Here is an 18,255-nt window from a genome sequence, read left to right as displayed (position 1 = left end):
GCGCGTGTCTGTGTGTGTGTGTGTCTGTGTGCGCGCAGCAGGGGCTTGCCCACAGAAAAGGCGATACTTGTCCTCTTTGACTTTCACTCTCTCTCTCTCTCTGAGCTTACTCACGTCCCTCCTCTGTCACATGCTCTCATTATCTCTCCATCTCTCTCTCTCTCTCTCTCTCTCCTTCGCTCCCCCTCCCCTCCTTCACACACACACACACACGCACACACACACACACACACACACACACACACGCACACGCACACGCACACACGCACAGTGAGAGAGATGCTGCTCTGCAAAGCCATACTCTCAGTGTGAAGAAGGCAACCAGCTTCCTCCTCTCATTCCGTCCTCCACGTCTTCGTCCGTCTCAGTCTCCGCTCTTACCGTCCGCTCACCCGCTCTCTGGTCTCCTCCACCTTCTGGGCTGCGGCCGGAACAGCGGCTCCACGACCGGGCGTCAGCAGAGGACAGCAGAGGTGGGTGCCAAGCACGGCTCAATGACCACATTTACTTACAACGCATGCCAAAAATGACATTGCAATGCAGTCAAGTCGATAAGGCGACTGTGCCGGGACCCATGTAGACAGCATAGAAGTGTGCTTATAGTCTGGGTAACTGCGGTCACATAATTGGGAGTACTTTGATTTGGCTGCTTTGTATTGAAGTGTGATCCTATAAAACAGCTTAATGACACCGGCGATGACTTTACTGGCAATGTTGGCAGTATTGTCCGCATGGAGCCGATGACTGAGGTTCAAGTGTTATGGTGTATATATATATATATATATATATACAGTAGCAGCACACAGGACAGAGGAGGGAGCCGTGATCTGCAGCAGAAAGTGAGAGAGCCTCAGCACAGGACTGCAGCAGTGTTGGGGGGAGAGACTGGTTTCATGCTGCCTGCCGCTGCACACACAAAGCAGGCTGGAGTGGCATTGCATCGATGCCAGTGGTTTAGCCTGCTGTCATCACACTATGCTGCAGCACCCGGCAGCATCCGCAACCAATCGTTTCTGCCGTGCAGCTGAGCTGGGTTCGTTTAGGCACCCGTTTGACAATTCATTTGCTTCTTGTGAATGTATTTTAGGGACAAGAGAACACTTTTGTGTGTGTAGTTGCGCTACAACAATGTTATAACAACATTTCTCTACGATGTCAGATTGACACCATTTTTTATTTGTACTTGGAATCAGTTCTCGCTTTGTTTCCGCATGCAGTCGAACCCAAGGTAGCATCTTGTAAAAGACGAGACAAGTTTGAATGACTAAAGCGACTATGGCCGTGCTGTTTGAGGGAGGGCTCCCAGTTCGTTCGAGAGAGTAATAGGGAGTTTAGAATAGACTTCTCCTTGAGCCTTTCGAGATGCTTCGGTGATCGAGCTTCATGTGCCTACTACGACAGAGGTCTTGTCCTGCGGAATGTGTTGGCTCCGTGGTGCAGCCGTCTTCTGCAGTATCCTCCGTGACGTTGGACACAGAGGGGCTCTGCGTTCTCCGAAGAGTTGTAGCGGCGGTGATGTCAGGAACTGGGGTCATCATACAGTATCATGGCCTGTGCTTCTCACTGTGCTGCTGACTGTCCAGATGGTACATGACTCCTCCTGTGGACCATGGGGCTCAGGCACAGCAACTTAGCTTATCACAAGTATAACATGATTTGAGTTAACTCATTAACTCAAATCAACTCTCAATAACTGTCAAACTAGATGAATGATGAATAGTTTGACAGTTATTGAGAGTTGATTTGAGTTAATGAGTTATTCATTTGAGTTAATGTGGACCAGTGATGTCACTGGTCCACACTTTAACACTCAATAACTGTCAAATTAAATGACAGACTTCAAAACCGTTTACAGTTTTCTGATATACTACTGATGTTCTAATGATGCAAAGCTGGTTGAAAATGGGCGGAGTGTTCCTTTAAGCTCCAAATCGTCCAGCAGAGAATTCCTCTTACATGTTCAAGTGTCGTTTTGCTGAGAAGTATAAGAGCCGGTTTGGTCTGGTGCAAGCTACAACACTAGAAACAAACATTTAACCACTAACTGATGAATCAACGCATTCTGCCTGACTCAGAGTTAAGGGAGCAACACAGATATTGAGCAAAGTCATCCTCATCTAGCCTGAAGGCTCGTGACACCAAACAGAAATGATCATTTTAAGCTATTGTTGAGCAATTTAGCATTTTCTGGCTATTTCACTTGATATAGAATTAAATACTGTTATGTGCAAGAAGTACTGATGCGGTGGTTTCTGACAGTGTTCGAAGTCAACCAAGGCTCTGCATGCAAAGCGCTATTTATTTCCCAGCTGCATAGCTGTATTGTGATCAAGCTTTGAGTTGCAGCAGTTTGGGATGTAGGTGCAGCTATAGACAGTACTGTATAACAAAACCAGATTAAATCTGCAAAGAGTGCAGAAGAAATGTACTGAAGGAAAGAATAAATGTCCACACTACGCCACGCTCAGCAAACTCTCCACTGGTGTCAGGTGTTCTCGTTTCCATCTCAATATTAAATATTGAGACATATGAAACAGAGTCACTGACAAAATGCAACTGTCACACAATGGTTTCTTTAGGAGAAGAGGCATTCATTGTCTTTTTGATTTATTTACACCAGATTAAGAATTGATTTCTCTCAACCAAAGACTGCACTGGAATGTAAAAGTCCCCTATAGACGTACTCCGCCCATGCTATATTACGCAGTTCACTTGAGCGGAGGCTGTGATCGCTAACATTCATTGAGTTCATGTGATTGGTCAGTGTTCTGCTCCGTTACGCTCAACAAGCGAGTATTAACAGTATTTTCCCATAAATCGTGTAGAGCTACAGTGCCAATATATCAGTGCCAATGTAACTGAGTTGAATCAGCGCGGATTCCTCGTGAGTCCCGAGTGGTAGCGAGTGGATTGGTTAAACTCACTCCCCAGGTATAAAGGCATGTTAACCAGCTCCGCCAAGGGAGCTAGCTCTCTTGGTGTTGCGGTTAACATGCTGGACTCCCAAGCCGAGGGTCGGCAGTTCGAATCCACCCCTGGACAAGCCCTTAACATGGGTTGCTGCAAGTACCACCTACACAACGCCGTTACATTGGTGCCGTGACCCGGATGTCCAGTGGGTGTGGAGTGAGTTTAAGGGGGTGAGTGTAACTGAGTTGAATCAGCGCGGATTCCTCGTGAGTCCCGAGTGGTAGCGAGTGGATTGGTTAAACTCACTCCCCAGGTATAAAGGCATGTTAACCAGCTCCGCCAAGGGAGCTAGCTCTCTTGGTGTTGCGGTTAACATGCTGGACTCCCAAGCCGAGGGTCGGCAGTTCGAATCCACCCCTGGACAAGCCCTTAACATGGGTTGCTGCAAGTACCACCTACACAACGCCGTTACACCAATATATCGGCCCGCCGATATTATCGGCTGATATCGGCTGATAATATCGGCAATATCGGCCGATATTGCCGATATTTTTATTCTTTTATTTTTTAAGTTATAGACAGCATGTTGTGTATATTTGATCCTTTTTCTTAACTCAAGTTATATTTTATATTTGTTCTATTTGTGGTTTTGTATTTCTAGTTAGTTATATATAATTAAAAAATTGATGTCAATTTGGACAATAAAGTTTATTGATAAGCTGTAAAATATCCTGCCTACCTTACATATCTCAAGTCATGTCAAGTATGTCAATATCTTTGTCAAGTGTTTGATATTTGAGGGATCATTGCAAAAGAAATTGCGTAATATAAATATAATGTGTATATATAATAAGAATATCGGCCGATGTATCGATATCGGAATTTTTTTACTCCCTAATATCGGTATCGGCATTGGCCTCAAAAATCCTGTATCGGTCGGGCTCTACTTTTTTCATCCATCGACTGACTGCCTTTAAACTGCCAGAACCGGATAGATAAAGTAGCTGTTCTCAGAGATGATGACGAACAACAACAACCATAATCCCGTCAATCTATATCTACATCCATGTTATCTCTGAATCCTGATGGTGCTCGTTCAAGGCCGACATGTTCAATAATGGTGACCGAGCGTGTGGCCCATGTGCTGCTTGTAATAGTTGATTGTATCTTCCCCACAGGCAGATAGCACACAGCCCTCCTTCAATTGATTTTGTATCCCGGTGAGAAAATGGCATATCGAAGCATCTACAGTCCACTGTAGCATCTCTGGCCAAACATGACATTAGTGTCCTGCCTGGTGAGGCAGAATAAACCACCTTGGGACTTCTTACAAAAGACGCCTACACACATAACATATGGAAGGCACATATGGAAACGGCACAAAACACATGAGAATTCGAAAACACCGCAATACAGTGGAAGATATCTTTGGTTTGTGCCGACGGTGCACAAAACTACCACTTGGATCATTTCATGCTGCTGCAGCAAACGCACGCGCCGTAAATCAAGTCAGTATCTTTGCTGTAAAATAATCGCATCCTGCCGAGTGGCTTTTGTGTCTCTCTATAAAAACTCTGATCAACTTTACATTTTGAAACAGTTTGGGGCAAAGTCTCTGGAGAGAGGAGGCTCGCCCACCACGTCCATAAAGACATCTTCCTTGGCACAGCAGCACTCCACGTCTATGTCATTAAGGTTTCCTGCAACGCTATGTAGTCGAGGTGGGCTGACTGAGCAAAAGCACGACGCTGGCTCGGCTACAAAACGCAAATAAACACTAATAATAAATAAAAAAATCCAAATCATTCATTTTCATTGAGACCAACCAGCCGCCTGCTGGCCAAAAGCAGAATTGCAAGCAATGAAAAGCAGCTTTTGTACAAAGGCTGAGAGGCTCCAAAAGGTGCTGCAAATTGAGAAAATACATGCATCAACCTGACAACACATGACCTACATTTAGCTGCAAAGTCACGTTCAGGGTCAATAACTGTGTTGAATGGGCCTCCAATTATAATTGTGGAGTATGATAGGTCCATTAGTGTAGAATGGGTGGGAAAAGGATAGGCTGTCGGTGTAGATAATTGCAATGGCGATGCTGTTAATGGCACTGGTAATGATGTATTGCCCTTCAGGTACTGCAACAGCAGTGTTATGAATTAGTGGTATTCTTTTGTTAAAATTGAGAGACCTCTTAGTTGTACGGTAGAATGCTGAGAATATCAAGTCTGATGTGCCGGATGTTACGACTAACAAAGATAGCGTCGCCGGTGCCAAACACTGACACTTTTTTGCCAATATTCTATCAAAATTCTGTTTCAACTGCTGCTACAAATGAGCATGTGCTGTTTCCACCCGGTGTAATGGCTGAAACCACAAGTCAAACTACTTATCTTTCTGGAGACGTCTTGTTTTAATCATTCACTATAGCCTTTTCCTTATCAGAGTTGGGAAAATGACGTTATTGCTGGTGAAAAAGCTGCGAGCTGAAGTCGCCAAATCCATACACTCCTGTCTGAACGCGTATGCTGCTATGTGTACTGTATGCCATCGGTGGATGATAATGGCAATGGGAATATTTTGTGCAATACATTAATCAGAGGAATTAGCTATGTAAAGGTAAAGTAAAGGTAAAGTCCCACTGATTGCCACACAATGTGTGAAATTTGTTCTCCACATTTGACCCATCCCCTGGGGGAGCGGTGAGCGGCAGCGTGCGCCGCGCTCGGGAATCATATGGTGATCTAACCCCCCAATTCCAACCCTTTGATGCTGAGTGCCAAGCAGGGAGGCAATGGGTCCCATTTTTATAGTCTTTGGTATGACTGGGCCGGGGATCTAACTCACAACCTCCCAGTCTCAGGGCGGACACTCAGACCACAAGGCCACTGAGCTGGTAAACATAATGTTTATGTTTATGTAACATAATGTCTATGTAATGTGTTGGTTGTATTGCTAGCTAGCCTAGGTTCCAGACTTGCCACTTTTCCGACTTTGTCAAGCGATTCTGAGTTCTGGTGTTGCTCTAGTTAAGTTGATCGCTTGTTCTAACTCGGACGAACAATCGAGACTGACGTTTTTTTCATTCACTCCCCAAACAATATTTGTTTGTCAAAATTGCTGGACATCCTCGGTAAAGTGCGCAGCAGCAGTGCTTTTGGGGGGAAATCATTTTAAATGCATTTACTACAGTAAAGGAAAATCAGCATCTATGAAAAGCCAATCCCTTCGATGTATGTGTCCCATATCACACAGGGCTTTAGAGGAGATCCATATCTTGGACCGTTCTTCATCTTTTTTTTTTTTATGGAGGTGTTTGGTGTTTAGCAGTGTTGAGCTGATTTGTCAAATCCGTTGGCGTTTCAGTGTATTCCGAAAATAGAGCTTAAACCCACATCTTGAAAGGTCAAAGGTCATTTAATTTCGATTGTTGAAAGCCTCCGCTGACCCTCGTGCCCCCCCCCCCCGGCGCGGGTCTGGCCTCCCCGTGTGATCTGGACTTTTGACCGGGCCGTCAGAGTCATTTCCTCGGGGGGGGGGCAGAGTTACAGCGTGAGCACTCTGCTCACAAAGCTGCTGAGGAGGTGTAGCTTGTTTCTCTCTCTCGCTCTCTCTCTCTCTCTCTCGCTCATCCCCCCTTTTCTCTCCATCAAGCATCAAGTGTACAACTTTCTGTTTCCCTTCCTCTTCTCCTCTTCCTTCCTTTCGTTCTCTCTCTCTCTCTTCCCTCTCTCCCTCGCTTCCCTGCCCTCTCTCTCTCTCTCTTTTTCCCGTCCTCTCTCCCTCTCTCCTCCTGAAAGCTGATGATGATGGCATGAGACAGCAGAAATGTGAGCTGAGGGTTATACATCAAATGTCCTTTCCCTGTGAAGCCAGCAAGCCAGCGATACAGGCAGGCAGGCAGGCAGGCAGGCAGGCAGGCAGGCAGGCAGGCAGGCAGGCAGGCAGGCAGGCAGGCAGGCAGCAGAGTTTCTATCTGCTGACGCTCCAGACGCACTGTCACTGGTGCAGTGCCTGCTGCATAGTCCTGCTATGCTTGGCTACCCTTCTGAGTAGTGAGTAGTCTTAATCTCTCTCTCTCTCTCTCTCTCTCTCTCTCTCTCTCTCTCTCTCTCTCTCTCTCTCTCTCATCATCCTTTTCTCCCTCACTGTCTGTCTCTCTCTCTCTCTCTCTCTCTCTCTCTCTCGTCATCCTTTTCTCCCTCACTGTATGTCTGTCTCTGTCTCTCTCTCTCTCTCTCTCTCTCTCTCTCTCTTATCATCCTTTTCTCCCTCACTGTCTGTCTCTCTTCTTATGGCAACAAAGTGCAAAGCCATGGCAAAATCAGCAAAGTAGAAATCACAGCTACATCATCAAATTTGTGGTGTACTTATGTTTGCATGACAAGAACTTGCTATGTATATAGCCTATAATAAAACCTGGAAAAATGCAAGTTATGCTGCATTCATGTCGTTTGGGAAATACAGTAAAAAGGGCTTCTCCTACTAGAAGAAACAGTGCATCTCAGCTTTCATCCGCACAATCCTGCTAGGAACGACAGTATACTGTTCACCTCAGCCCTCATCAGATATAATGACTACTATCTATTCTGCAGTCCACTGCAAAGACCGTTTCCCTCAGTGTTCACATGGTAAATAAAATACTTTCTCGCTTGCAAAAGTCACTTTATGGCCTTATAGCCTACTACTCTGCACTGATGTGACCCATCTATAGTAATATAATATCTATGTTTATGGCCTATAGCCTACTACTCCGCACTGATGTGACCCATCTATAGTAATATAATATCTATGTTTATGGCCTATAGCCTACTCCGCACTGCGCTGCTCTGAGCCAACGGCCACTGTGCTGATTCATTTGAGCCAGGAAAGCTTGTTCTCGAGCCAAAGAAGCAAATGACAAAGCAGTGTTACTATTTCCAGTAGCCTATTTTCCATAGTCAGTACCTCTTCACTAGATCTGTTGGATCTTATGCTAAGAATAAGCCAGTTTATTTGCTCTGTAGTGAAAATATGACTTATATTATTGTAGGGCTGTACAATTAATCAGATTTTAATCTCAATTACAATTTTTTGATTCCCACAATTATGAAAACAAGATAATCGAGATCAAACAATTATCATTATTTTTATATATTAATATTTTAGTTAGCCTATTTATTTATCTAAAAATAATAATACTTTTATTTTCATTCATTTCCTTGTTTTTCCACATCAATTATATTTAAAGTTCAAAGACACCAGTATTAAAGACACATTTTGCAAATGCATGATGTTGCCAAAGTCAAGTAACCACGTTAAATAATTGTGATCTCAATATCAGTCAAAATAATCGTGATTATGATTATTTCCATAATCGAGCAGCCCTATGTTATTGTTATGTCAATTACACACATCACCATAAGCGGTGCCAGAGACCTGTCCAGAAAACCACGACCAACTAAAAGTTTGTATTTGAGTTTTCGGGAGTTCCCAGAGGCATCGAGTCACACTGTTAAGCGTCCTGTCAAATTCCTGAATGAACATCTGCATAGCAACAGGTGTGTCATCGGTCACTTTATTGTCAATCAATCACAATGTGTTTCTTCCGTACTTGTCAGTCATTGCATCAGTTGAAGCGAGATAGGGTTTAATTTAAATATGTTTGCCAAGAGTACATTTCGATTTTGTTTCATAGTAAATGTGACACGGAAAAGTGTTTCCCCATTCCTTTTCTCCATAGACGTTTTTCGAAAAAGCCAGCCAGAATCCTGACCATAAAACATTTGAGACAGAGAAAACAAACAAACAAACAACATTGAAAAATAGGGAAAAGGCAAAGGTCCAGGAGTGTGTCCATTATTATTTTAAGGCTGAAGGAATCCATGCGTTGCTCACCTGGTAGCACGCGTACCACGGAGGCTCGGTCCTTCGCGCGGTGGACTCGGGTTCGAATCCGACCCACGGTCCCTTGCCGCATGTCAGCCCACCTTTCCTGTCTGCCTACTGTCCTGCCTGCATTGCGGCCAATCATATTAGCGGATGATAGAGCGACAGAGTGTTTCAGCCAACGGGAGAGCACTCTGAGTGCCAGTGGGCGGGACCAGCAGCGTAAACGTCGGCTATTAGGCTATTAGCTCCATGGCTAACGTTATAGTATAGCCGCATTTCCTTGCTTTAATATCAACAACCAGTCAACAGATTTCAAAACTGGTGGTGGCATTGAAACAAGCGTGACTTGTGATATTGTTTCAGTCACTCAGTGACGGTTTGAGGAGTAGCCTAGCCTAGTGCCGTGGGCTTAACAAACGTTTGCTGACCTCGCCATCAGCGAGCTCCACCCACCAATCACAGACGATATCAGCCAACGAGCTCCACCAATCAGAGATGTTGATATTACACTTTAGGGTTGTGGGTAGTCTAGACTAGTGTCCTCTAGTAAGAGAGTGGCGTCAGCGGAGGACCAAAATGCAAGAATCATTAGCCAATGAACAGCCAGGAATGGGTCTCGCGCTACTTTTGCATGCTAAAATAAAGCCGATAATGTACAATTTGATTCATTTCAAGGGATGAAAAACCCTTTCAAAGTACAACACTGTCTATTTTGATGCAACTCGACAGTGCTGCTTTTTTTACTGAAGAGTTCCACTTTCTACTTCCTGGAAAAAAACTGGTCCATTGGAGTGAATGGAGATGTCGGAACTCTTCGGCTCTGGTCTAGACTACTTCTCCATGATGTCGCGAAGAATAAATAAATTAAAATAAAATAAAAATGTCATACAGATTTGTGGCTTGTACAGGAACATACCATTGTTTCACAACTAGCTAGTTTGTGGTAAGTCCACCTTGGGTGGTTACGACATTATGTCTAATAATCAAAATCTCAATTCAGAATATCGATGCAATTTTTACTTCCGGAACCAAAGTGTCACGTGTTTGTTGAGCTCTATAGTTTATCACTGGTTTCAATTCAACTTCTCGCTTGTAGCAGTGTGACTCGCCGCCTCTGGAAATGCGTATACAAACTAACCGTTGTCGATGTAAAATGAAGACACATTCAGCAACTGCATGGCTGATATCTCGCCTCAAATGTTTTCAGAATCACATTTTGGTGAACCGTTTGTCACGGCAGACCACACCTCTGGACATCATTATTGTTCTTATCGTCGCCTAGGCTTCCAATAGCTTGGTTGCCAATAGCTTGGTCACCGTGAACATAGAGTGTTAAAGAAGCTGTCAGACTAGACCGGGTTAGGGTAGAGCTTACCCGATGGCTGGTCACGCTGGCTTTGGGCGCCACACTGGCTGCTCATCTCTCGCCAGTTTGCACTTCCTGGTTCACCACAAGGACCCTAACAAAGAAGGATAAGACATCACTCACAGTCAGTCACAGCATTCGAATTTTGCATTGGGGCCAGACTTTGGCGCCAGTTCTATTGAAGTGAATGGGGCGGACTGGGCAAATCCCAAACCATCATATCTCTGTCGTTTCAGCTTTAATTGAAAAATGCTTCCTCCAGATTAAAGAAGAGACATTACTGTGCATGATGTTGACTGATGCCCTGTTCGATCATGTATGATGTAGTTACAGTAGCTAGCTCTATTTTGGACCAAACAGGGGCTTGAGTTGAGTTGAGCTATGCAGCTGCTGGACAGAGCAATGATCTGTTTGGAGACCAATAACAAGCAAAACAAACATGCACATTTACATAAAAACATCAGTCAACATCACATAATGTCTTTTCTCTAATCTGCTGGATTTTTCAATCAAAGGTGAAACGACCATAGTTTTTGCCCATACTCTCTTCATGATAATGATACGTGAGACAGCAGAGTGACTGCAGTGACTCATTCTGTCAGGACAATTCCTCTTGCATTGGACACACACGCACGCACACAGGCACACGCACACACACACACACACACACACACACACACACACACACACACACACACACACACACACACACACACACACACACACACACACACACACACACGCAGTAGATCCAAAACGGAGAGGTCACCAGGGAATGAAATATTATTAGATCAGAAATCAGGTTACTGCTTCTTTTAAACTTCCATACTGAAGAAAGACCCTGATACATCTCACTTTCATCTCTTTAAGTGTGACCACTTGCTTGCCATTGAAGACAGCCTATTTTGCAGTGCAAAATAAATCCTCAAGTTGGGCTTTTATAAAGGTATTATTCAGTGGGAAATGGAATACTTATCTGAGATACCGGTAGCTCCAGTAGCTTGAGTAGTGCACACGTATCCAGTGGAAGAGAACTGACAAATCTTCTCAAGTATACCTACAAGTGTTGTTACTTAAAAATTAACTCAAGTAAAATTACTACTCAAGAGTTAACGTAGCATCATTATTTAAAAGTAGGCATACTCAAGTAAAATTACTGCATTGCTTTAAAACCATTTAATGTTTTAATTATTTATCCGAGAAATACCAGTGTTGGCTAAGCTGTCCCTGTAGATGCAGAGCCAGGGATGCTCAGTTTGGCGATTCTCTCCTCTGCCAGATGAGCTACTGTTAGCAGCAGCAATATCACAATAAGAGACATGGATTTTGCTATGGCATGCAGTAGTGTCAAATGAAACTGAGATTTCTGAACGAATGTGACGATAGGAATCATTCCAATTTTGTGGATCTCTATGTCTAATTCAATTGGACAGTCTTGAGCGCAATTTAATTGTAATTGACCTGCACTAATGAGCCACCAGTTTGGGCGTCCTAAATGCGGAGGTGATTCTGGACCTGTAGCAGTTGCAGCAGTCCGTGCTGTTTTCATAGTGCAGTGTGCAAAACAAAAATCTGAATTTGCTCATTTAGGCTATTTACTGTTCATTTAAAAGTATACTTTAACTAGGGATGTCACAATATATCGTCCCACGATATATCGCGATATCAAAACGTGACAATATGTATCGTTGAGATGAAATCTCATATCGCGAGAAAAAGAAGCTGAACATGGTGGCACTGATCTGCATGTGATTGCATGCTCGCTCTCCTTTTTATTGCTTTGTTTGAACAGACGAGGGACGTTACAGACACGGAGGATGAAAATGGTGAAATTACTCAAATTAGCATGGAAGATGCCCCCTCAACTTACAAATCGATCGCAAAAAAATATTGTTAAAATATCGTATCGTATCATTATCGTGAACCCAATATCGTGTATCGTATCGTATCGTGAACTGAGTGTATCGTTACACCCCTAACTTTAACCCATTGATACCTGATGCAGCATTTGCGTGTATATCCCTCATTTGTGTGTGTATCCCTTTAAGACCTGGGATACACACACAAATGCTGCATCAGGTTATCAATGGGTTAAGTGGAGTGCCTATTATTTGAATTATACAAGAGTAAAAGTATAACATTAAATACTTTAAAAAGTACAAAGAAAAACTACTCAAGTAGGCTATTTGAGTAACTCCCACCTCTGCACCCACCTCTGCTTGATCACCACCAAATGCTAGATGGCAGCAGTGAGCGAAAGATTCTCTGACAGAAACTCACTCAACGGTGTAGCGAGCAGTGAGACGACCAAAGCATGGCTGCAGAGGTGAGTAGGCTAATAAATGTGCCGAGTTAGCTTCTTACATTATGCGGGGCTGCTGCTGTGTTGTTCAGCAGAAAACTAACCTTGACTCACAAGGCATAATATATGATAATCTAAATCTAATGTTGTTAAGGCTGCTAATTATGATCACAGATGCTGACCAGCAGGATTCCATATAGACATCAGTTGACGATAGAGGCCACAATCTCTTTGCTTTTGCCTCATTTATATTTATATTTATAAAACTTTGCAGATTAAAAAGTGAACGGTTTTGGATGCAAAAAGGTGAACAGATGCATAATGCACCATTATATTACTGTAGAGCTTCATATCCTCACCCCTCACAGGAACATATGAGCATTACCAGCCAGTAACTGTAATTACTCTTAAAATCATTGAAGGTGTCATAGAGAGGGTGATCCTCATATTGCATCATAGCACCTTGGTCCTCCTCACTCTCCGATGACCTCTACTAGGGAATCTGGCATACAGTTTGTTGATATACGAAGTCTCTTCTGTCTCTGTGTGAGTGAGCAGAATTGTGTAGAGACAGAGAGCACTCCTGTCGATGACCTAACGGAGCCGGATTTCTGAATTAGGTAATTAGGGACGACTAAATGGGCAAAAATGGCCAATTAGTGGCCAAAATGACTCAACACAAGTTCAGCACCATGGAGAGCTCCAAAATGGACGCGCACACCTGGGCATAGTTGAAATAGAGTCCCACAGGGATGACGTATTTTTGTAGGCTTAACCAGAAATCGCTGCCATTTTGGTTAGTCAGTGGAAAAGTCTAAGTCATCACATAATAATAATAATAATATGCCCTTTGAAGCGTTTTCTAAAAATCATGTTTAAAAAAAATGCATTTACGCTCCAAAAGTCATAAAGATTATTAACGTTTGTGAAGATTATCCTGCTGAACCCAAATTCATGCTCCCACAAACTTTTGTTAACCACAGACCTTATTTTATGCATTTAAGTTAAATCCCCATTCTAAAACCCCATTCACTTTTCCCCTGACGAACCCGGAAGTATACTTCCAGACTCAGTCCTGCGGTGGAGCCGGCGGGGCAACTGTGGCTCACACTAATGAGGGTTTCCAAATTCCAATCATGGACGTTGGAAACCCTCATTAGTGTTTTGCTTGCACCTGTATTACCCTGCCTTTTCGACACAAAATTACCCCTGTGAAAAGGGTCTATTGAAATATTCACATTTAATTTGAGAGATTCAAAGGAACCATTAATTTACCTGAATTAGTGGGAATCTGTCCACTCCTACTCCTCCATACACCATAGAAGAAGACAATCTCCAGACAGGGATAGTAACCCATGCAAGCTCTGCATTCTGGAGAAAGTCTCCATCAAACTCACTCATTAAAGGTCACATTTTTACCAAACAACCATGCATGCAAAATTGATGGACTGCAGTAACTATACAGACAGTACTACTCAGACTACTAGGGAATGGCACCATCTATTGGCACAGGTTTACAATTACAGTGATAGGAGCATGAATAAGAAATTAATACGGGTTGTTTTCCCTCGAGTCTTCAGAATACTTAGCAGGGCTTTAAGTAAAGAGGGAATGAAATGAATGGAAGATGAGAATAGGACTTTGGGTTTAATAGGCCTGATATCTCTATAGGTTTTTGGAGTTCCCCACATACAGTACAATAGGACTTTGTTTATCTTGGTAGCATCTTAAACAAGTTCTGTAAAATGAATTTGTGTTTTGGTGATTTTTATTTTTATTTTTATTTTGAACAATGCTTTGAGCTTTCTCTTCTTCGAGTTGAGAGAGCCTGCATTCTCACTTTGACCTCTCCCTTCTAGGCCTCATGTATCCGGAAAACGCCACTGACTCCCCTGCATGTCTCTCCCACAGACAGCATGCCTCCCCAGGCATGATCTACAGGTAAGAGGAGCAACCAGAAGCACGTGCACTGCACACACACACACACACACACACACACACACACACACGTACATGTCATTACATTAGCAAACTTCAATAGCCTCAATTAGGATTCTTAATTGCAGCAGAGCACATCATACATTTGATTAATTGTATAAAGCACCACCTAAACAAATTCAATGTCATTGCTACACTTTGAATATCCTGTCTTGCAGGTATATACAACAAATACTGCAGACTGTATATACTGTAGTCTATACTAAGAATAAGCAATCAAATTAATCATTCACCGTGGACAGGAAAAATGTTTTATGGACAACTGATGAAGTTTTCATGTGTCATGTAATTTGATTTCATGTCTTTGGGATTTTGTCTCCTTGTTTGACCCCTACTCCTCTCTTATGCCCCTAGTGCACGGTATGGCAGCCCTAAAAGGCAGCTACAGTTTTATAGGTAAGTTCACTTTTTACAGCATGGCTTTCGAATGCGTTGTGACTTGTTAAAGGGCCACTTCGCAGAGTTTCAACCAGCTTTGTATCGTTACAAAATCGGTATTGTGCATATTAACAATGTTTAACTTCCCTCCACCTTAATTCTTGCCTGGACTGAGAGCTAGTCGTTCCTGGTCCAAATTATGTCATTTGCAACAGTTTTGCCACGGTGTCACTATTACTGTCACTCTCAATATCACTATTACTCAGTGGTGTATAAAGTACTCGAAAACCATACTTAAGTAAAAGTAAAGATATCATCCCAGAAAAAGACTTTGGTAAAAGTCAAAGTCACTAATTAGAATATTACTTGAGTAAAAGTCCTTGATATTTTCTGTACTTAAGTATCAAAAGTAATTTTCTGATATTAAATGTACTTAAGTATTGAAAGTAAAAAGTACAAGTAAATGCTGCAAAAAAAATCAAGCAAAAGACATGCCTGGGCTTGAGTGGAAGTCTATTTCTTCTTCTTGACTTTTATAGCCGCTGGCAAACAACGTTATGTTGCATTACAGCCACCAAATGGAATGGCGTGTGGATCGTGATTAACGTAACTCGCAAACTAGGAGCACTGATTTGCCAAACCTGATTGCTTGCAGGCTACGCAATTTCTTCAGATTTTACTTTGTAACTAAGATGCTTGGGGGAAATGTAGTGGAGTAAAAGTATCCATTTTATTTGGGAAATGTAGTGGAGTAAAAGTAAAATAAGTAAGTAAGAGTAAAATCTGAATCTCACAAGAGCCAAAAGGTCAGTCTGTGCACAACTCACATCCGACACTCTCCCTTTGGTGTTAGAAACCCGTAGATTCAACGCAGTTCCAGAAGAGGACAGGTTGTATTTATGTTGTGACCTTGTTGAGATAGAAAATGAAATTCATTTTGTGTTTTACTGCCCTCTGTATGATGACCTGAGACACTCAATGTATGAAAAAGTGTTTGTTGTTCACCCTGAAGCTTTTTGGTTACAGGATGTGCCTAGACTTGAATTTTTCTTTAATAAGAGAGTTTTTGATATAGCTCAATTTATTAGTAATGCCTGGGAAAGAAGAAAAAAGATGCTGTTTGTATAGGTTTGTAACGAATATGTTCTATTTTTCTATATGACGCCGTGTGTCCTTTTGTTTGCTTTCTTGCATTCTGAAATTTGGAAGCTGAAGTTCTGTAAACCACAGTTTTGTATCTGTTTTGGTCATGTCTCATAAGCCCATACGGGCTGGGCACGGTGTGTGACACGTAAACAAAGAAATCAATCAATCATATCGTCCCACAATATATCGCGATATCAAAACGTGACAATATGTATCGTTGAGAGGAAATCTCATATCGCGAGAAAAAGAAGCTGAACATGGTGGCACTGATCTGCATCTGATAGCATGCCCGCTCTCCTTTTCATTGCTTTATTTGAACAGACGAGGGACGTTACAGACACGGAGGATGAAAATGGTGAAATTACTCAAATTAGCATGGAGGATGCCCCCTCAACTTACAAATCGATCGCAAAAGAATATTGTGAACCCAATATCATGTATCGTATCGTATCGTGAACTGAGTGTATCGTGACACCCCTAATGCTGAGTTATATATTTTTTCTTGGACACACTAACTGTCTCATTTGTGTTGAAAAGTAAAGTAATCCATATCTGACATCATTATGAACAAGCCTCTACTGTGTGCAAAAGAACAACAATAAATTATGGCAAATCATGGAAGCTGGTGAAATTGCGGTCCAAGCGTTAATGTTAAAACACACGAATTCCGATTTGACCGGCCACACTCGTTTCGCATTGTCGCTATCGGATTATGTATCGGATCTAGGACCACGTGCAAATTCCCAAATCGTAATTAAAAAGATCAGATTCCATGTGATTTTGGGTGTCCACACTGCTCTGAAAAAAATCAGATCAAACAAATACTACCATGAGTCACAAAATGAAATGTCACCCCAATGTTCGCCTGTGATTCCTCCGCCCACTCTTTTGTGCTTGGCCTGGGCTTTTGTTCACACTAGCGTCGTAAAGGAAGATTCCTGGGAATTTCTTGCTGGATGATCTTTTGTGGAATATGAAATCTGAATTTCTGAGTGAAACTGCATGTGTGAAAGGGGCTCAAGACTTCCCCCTTCCAAATATTTTGCTTTTTGGACTCCTTTAATTTCTCTGCAAGCAGCTAGATATTAGTGAGAAGTAGAACCCTCCTATACTTTTTCCAATGACTAGACCTATAGTACATGTACATAATATACAGGTAAGACTTTTATTTCATCCAAATATGTATTCAGAATAATACAGCAACAATTTTGCTGCTGAGATTTTGAGATAATGCGCCATCGCTAGGTGATGAATGAATGAATGTGTTACAGTCCTGGTAGTGCCTGTGTTGTTCTTTGCATGGTGCTGTATCGTGCAACAGAGAACATTGCCTCCCAGTACCTCCGTGTGCTGCATTGTAGACATACAGCCAGACAGTTTGTGTTGTACAGAGACACACGCCAGCCCTGGGAACAAGCAACATGAAGGCCTTTTAGCGTTCTTTTTTGCTGTTTCAGACAATCGGAAGCTTTTAGTGCCAACGTCAAGCTAAATAATTTACTTGAGGGATTATTTGCTGGGCTTTGCAGTGCAGACAGGGGGTGCTGGTAGAGCTGTGCCGGGGTGTAGGAGGGGGTTGGAACGCCCAGCATTGTTAACTCCTCCAACAGCCGAACACTGTGAGCAGTCCACAAGCTGCTCTGCTCGGCTTTGGGCTCACTGAACGACCTACTGCTGCATCTGGCCACCATCAGCCTCCATAACCATGAGCAGCGTGGTCCAGAACACCTACATCGGCCGGACAGTAACCACCCGGGTGAGTAGCGGGGCAAAGTGTTCAGGATGGACTGATGGAGGGGGGGGGATGTCGCATGGTTATGCTGCCCATGTCTGGAGTGTTCTATGGTGATGTACTACTGGCATGTCCCCTAGCGACTAGAGGAAGATGATGGTTGTCCAAGATGTTTGGAGGTGCAGTTCTCTCTCTCTTCTCTCTGTCTTCCTCTTCTTTCTTGGGATGCAGCTGTTCTTCTGCTCAGCCTCAGTGAGAGCTGACAGGCGATGTGTTCCATCGTAGTCATAAGGAGAGGAAGAGAGGGTCCTGAAATATTGAGTAGTTTGGCATCTACTGGTAGAGGCTTGCTGTGACTGGTTAGAAAAATGGAGCTTTCTTTCAGCAAGGAGGAGGCGCAGGAGAAGCAGAGATTATACTCTCTGTAGTGGAGGAGACACAGAGAGGTGCAGGTGGAGCAGAGATGATACTCTCTGTAGTGGAGGAGACACAGAGGTGCAGGAGGAGCAGAGATGATACTCTCTGTAGTGGAGGAGAGACACAGAGAGGTGCAGG

General features: G+C 43.0%; 1 protein-coding gene and 1 pseudogene across 4 annotated transcripts in view; one reads left to right on the top strand and one right to left on the bottom strand.

Annotated features, from left to right (window-relative positions):
- LOC310794898 (E3 ubiquitin-protein ligase TRIM35-like) overlaps positions 1-18,255 on the bottom strand; it is a 571,381-nt pseudogene that overhangs the window by 72,534 nt on the left and 480,592 nt on the right. The gene's annotated exons all lie outside the window — the stretch shown is intronic.
- LOC310794761 (voltage-gated potassium channel subunit beta-2) overlaps positions 14,311-18,255 on the top strand; it is a gene marked incomplete at both ends in the record, with an annotated part of 67,160 nt that continues 63,215 nt past the window's right edge. The window contains 2 exons of one of the 3 annotated variants that reach the window (XM_083656796.1): positions 14,311-14,387; positions 14,799-14,840. In XM_083656796.1, the coding sequence (XP_083512922.1) occupies positions 14,311-14,387; positions 14,799-14,840 (119 nt within the window). Of the gene's footprint in view, positions 14,388-14,798; positions 14,841-17,673; positions 17,725-18,255 lie in introns of those variants that run through there. The other 2 variants (XM_083656797.1, XM_083656793.1) reach the window with 2 other exon arrangements.

Source organism: Poromitra crassiceps, assembly GCF_964638095.1.
Source record: "Poromitra crassiceps genome assembly, chromosome: 20".
Lineage (NCBI taxonomy): Eukaryota > Metazoa > Chordata > Actinopteri > Beryciformes > Melamphaidae > Poromitra > Poromitra crassiceps.
This window is presented reverse-complemented; position numbering and strand designations above follow the sequence as displayed.